At 26.7% G+C, this 1993-nt stretch overlaps 1 protein-coding gene across 1 annotated transcript in view; it reads left to right on the top strand.

Moving 5' to 3' along the window:
• Nucleotides 1–402: 402 nt before the first annotated feature.
• Nucleotides 403–1993, top strand: part of LOC111616685 — a gene marked incomplete at its 5' end in the record, with an annotated part of 12370 nt that continues 10779 nt past the window's right edge. The window contains 2 exons of the mRNA XM_023358063.1: nt 403–451; nt 535–627. Coding sequence (XP_023213831.1) covers nt 403–451; nt 535–627 — 142 coding nt within the window. The remainder of the gene's footprint in view (nt 452–534; nt 628–1993) is intronic.

The raw sequence follows: 1993 nt of genomic DNA, 5'->3' as shown, positions 1-1993 counted from the left end.
TAATTTTTAACGATACAATAGTCTTCGTTAGGCTTAACGTCGACGAAAATTCAACGCAAAGCGACACGCAACGGAGAAGAATGTCAAGATGAGATAAATTAATATATTTTTTCGTGCATAATCGGTTATCCGAAACATCGATAATCCTAACGACTCTGTCCTTAATTGATTCGAATAATCGACGCTCTACTGTATTTATTGTATCCTGCTACAATAGTTCTTCTGTAATGAAAATGATGTAACACCTTAAGTTTCTTTTGACAAACTTCAAGTACACGATTTTATGTTAATGATTATGTTTTACAGCAAACATATTTGTCTTATGACCTTATAATAGGTATTAAAAATAATTTTATAACATTTTAATTAACATATTAAGTCTTAATTATTGTAACATTACAGGAATTGGAATGTCTGGCCTTAAATGCAGAAACAGAAAAAGTAGCAGACAGTAATTATTTTTTAAAATATACAGTAAATCTCTACAAGAAAATAAAAACATTATTTTATAATATACTTTATCACTATTATTAGGTATTAATATAAAAGACTCAACAGTCCACGTAGGAAATGTTTTTAACATAGGCATAAATCAACCATCAAGTTCAACTGATAAAAATGATTCAGGTAATTGCAAATAATATATGCTAAAATGTTTTTTTTTAAATTAAGTATGTGAAGTAAATTAATAATAATAATATTTAGAAACAATTGATTTATATTAGTGAATTTTAATTTTATAATAAAAAAATATAAATGACAATAAATAAGTGAAATTTGTCTGAATTTTCCAACAATTTTTGTTAAAAAATTCCTGTATATAAGACATGTTATAATTATCTACTGACTTTTATTGTTAAAGCTCAAATATAAAAATTAGAATTAACTGTACACTTTGCCTATCAGATAGCAATTTTTGCATCAAACCACTTGCAGAAACATTACATTATTTGGCAACAAATATAAAAGTAAACTTTTAGAATATAATGTCGAATTTTGTTGATCGTTTATTCTCGCAGCTTATACTGTTATATTGCCTTTATTTAACATTAAATTCTAAAATGAAATAACATTGAAACATAAATGTATGTATATTGGCTTTACAATTCTTAAATTAAAATAAATTGTATTTTTTTACTTGTATAGCACTGATGATAATGAAATTATATATTTACTCTATAAAATTTCAAAAATATATATGAAAATGTGTAGAAGTAATGGTTATTAAAGTTTAACAAAGTGAATCAAATGCACAAACCAGTATTATAAATCGACCTTAGGTAAGATTGTAATATTGTAATTTCTTCACACGACTGACACTTAAAAAAAGCCAGTTGCCATAAATGTTTTTCAAAGAAAACATTGCATATTGAATTAGTTTAGTCTTCGTCCAGTACTTAGGTGAATTAAATTGATAACATTTCAGACATTGTAATAAATGTTTTTATATATTTCCATTTTTAACCAAATATTCGAACCGTTTTAAATTCGAATTTGTTATTGTATATTGGTTCGATTATAGAACGATTTTAAACGTTCCAGAAAATTGATCAAATTGAAAATAGTTCGTTTGACTGGACGTAAAAATTCTCTAATTAGTCTGGAAACGGGAGACCTAATTCTTGCATTCCGTGAAAACGGGTAAGATTAATCTTCACTATTGTTGCTTTTGCCCACAAATAAAAACCCAGTGAAGCGGGTCCTTGCAGCTAGATTCTAGATTACTTAGAAAAACAGTCTTTTATATATAGTAGAACGTCGATTTTCCGAATCAATTGGGGACTGGGGTTGTCCGGATAACTGATATTTCGGATAACTGATTTACGTACGAAAAAATAGTTTAACGTACCCTATGTCGAAATTTTTATCCGTTGCGTGTCGCTTTGCGTTGAATTTTTGTCGATGTTAAGCCTAACAAAGACTATTGTATCGTTAAAAATTATTTTTTTATTTTGTACAAACAAAATAAATATATTGAAAAATATAAAAACAA

Source organism: Centruroides sculpturatus, unplaced genomic scaffold, assembly GCF_000671375.1.
Source record: "Centruroides sculpturatus isolate CEXI.00-Female unplaced genomic scaffold, Cexi_2.0 scaffold2646, whole genome shotgun sequence".
Lineage (NCBI taxonomy): Eukaryota > Metazoa > Arthropoda > Arachnida > Scorpiones > Buthidae > Centruroides > Centruroides sculpturatus.
The sequence above is the reverse complement of the archived record's forward strand: the minus strand, read 5'-3'. Positions and strand labels throughout refer to the sequence as shown.